Source organism: Octodon degus, unplaced genomic scaffold, assembly GCF_000260255.1.
Source record: "Octodon degus isolate 3935 unplaced genomic scaffold, OctDeg1.0 scaffold00034, whole genome shotgun sequence".
Taxonomy (NCBI): domain Eukaryota; kingdom Metazoa; phylum Chordata; class Mammalia; order Rodentia; family Octodontidae; genus Octodon; species Octodon degus.
Window position 1 is genome coordinate 8,508,987 of NW_004524610.1, and position 2,069 is coordinate 8,511,055.

The following is a 2,069-nucleotide window of genomic DNA, read 5'->3' on the forward strand; positions in this document are numbered from 1 at the left end:
AGACCTTGTACCAAATAGATAAATAACTAAAAGATTTAAAAAAAAAAAAAAAAAAGAAATTGAGCTTCAGCAGTTTGGAGGTCAGTTTGACTCCTTAGGAAGGGCTCTGGCGTCATGGTCAGCTGCCTGAGCTGAGGTTGAAGGTTTCAGCCTGAAGTCCTACAGAACTGTGCGGTGTGGAGGCCGTGCTGCTCTGGGCAGGCTTGTGGCATGAGTTGGCTTGGTTATTAATTGACTCACTAGGCCCACTTGGCCGGGAATTCACCAGGCTATTATCATATATATCCATGGTAGTAATGGAGCCAGTAGTTGCCGTATCTGTTTTTGTGGGATTTTTATTTTTTATTTAAAAAAATTTTTTTAGACAGGGTTTCACTATGCAGTTCAGGCTGGCCTTGAACTCACTTTCTAGCCGTGACTGCCTTGAACTTGCAGTGATCCTTTTGTATCAGCCTCCCGAGCACTGGGCGTGCGCCACCACACTTGACAGGTTGCTCCATGCTTGTGACCAGTCAGACAGTATGTTCACTTGACAGTGGCTGGCAGTGAGTGCTGATATTCTAGTGGGAGTACAGAGAAGTTAGAAAGCCTCAGCCTGGGGAGGGCTGTGCTCCGTGGTGGCCTACCCACATGCATGAGGGGATGAGTTCATTTCCGTTAGCTAAAAATTTGACACTTCTAGATTCAAGAAACTTATTATTTCAGACATCTGCATCGCTTCAGCTGGCCCAGATGATTTTGTATAATTAAACAAAACACTTCAGGTCCCTGCTGCAGGTCTGTGCGTGAAATAAGCTGACGTTCTGAAGGACCGCAGTGTGGGCTGTAGGGGTCAGTGGGAGTGAGGAAGGGGTTTTTGTCCTTCCAGTTTTCTTTACGATCTTGGTTTCCTAGAAGTGTAATTAAAACACTTTTTGGGGGACTGTGTGTAGAGCCCAGTAGCAGAATGCATTGCCTTATGTAAAACCTTAGAAAAATTATAAGCTCTGTTAGTGGTTCATCTTGGCAGTCTGAACTGTGAAAACTTAGGTAGTGATATATATTATTTGGTTTTTTTTTTAATTTTTAAAACTTTATTCAGTATTGTCTTGACCATGATTAAAAGATGACATCGTCTTGTGACCTCCCAGAGATACATATTATTTGATTTTGACTGAAAAAATAAACAAAGTACGTTTGTGGAAGCTTATTTGAAAATCTCCTATCTAACATTCCACATTTTAAAGGATGATTGAGAAAGGCTCTGTGGTTTACCCTTTTTTAAAAAATGGGTTTTAGTTTCTACAGCAGGTGTAGGTTCTCAAAATTGGGTATGGAACGCAGTTTCCATGAGCCCCATCTGCACACGTGCACCCTCCCTGCCGTCCCGGCCTCCCTCAGTGAAGCGACGCTGGCAGGGGCTTAGCCTGAGTCCATAGTTCAGAGTCTGCCCTCAGACTTCGGGGCTCACGTTGGCACTGTGCCTTCTGGGCCTCGCTCGCATCTGCCACCGTATCAGGCAGAGCAGTCTCACGGGCCGAGAGTCCTCTGCGCTCTGCCTGCTCTGGTCACCTCTGTCCTTGCCGACTGCTGATCTTCAGTGTCTCAGAGTGGAATCATACAGTCTATAGCCTTTTAGGTTGGCTTCTTTCACTGATAACATTTACGTTTCCTCTGTGTTAATTTACTTTTAAAACTTAGTATATTGATTTCTTTCTTCTTACTGGAAATTTTTTAAATGAATATGTAATGTAGCTTACAATCTACCTACTTATAGATAATGTGGAATACCTGTACTAGACAGTAGTTGCATTAAAATGATCTGATTTTTTTGAAGACATTTTTATGGTTTTTAGAATGCTAAGATTTTTAGAAACAATATGTAGTACACTGCTTTACTGGCATGGCTTATTATAAGAGGAATGCCAGCAGTTTTGTTTGATAGATGCTCTGATGTCTAGAATAAAAAATGTGCTTTTTTTTTTTTTAATTGCAGGCTGATTACTTGATTGAAAAACTAAGAACATGACAGCGTCAACGGTGGAAGGTTTTCCTAAGCTTGGCTCAGTATAAACTAATGTTTTGATCTC

At 41.9% G+C, this 2,069-nt stretch overlaps 1 protein-coding gene across 1 annotated transcript in view; it reads left to right on the forward strand.

Moving 5' to 3' along the window:
- The window catches only part of Hint3 (histidine triad nucleotide binding protein 3), a 25,502-nt gene extending 23,440 nt beyond the window's left edge, over window positions 1–2,062 (forward strand). The window contains exon 5 of the mRNA XM_023714286.1: window positions 1,976–2,062. Within this exon, the coding sequence (XP_023570054.1) occupies window positions 1,976–2,008 (33 nt within the window). The 3' untranslated portion in view covers window positions 2,009–2,062. The remainder of the gene's footprint in view (window positions 1–1,975) is intronic.
- Window positions 2,063–2,069: the final 7 nt, after the last annotated feature.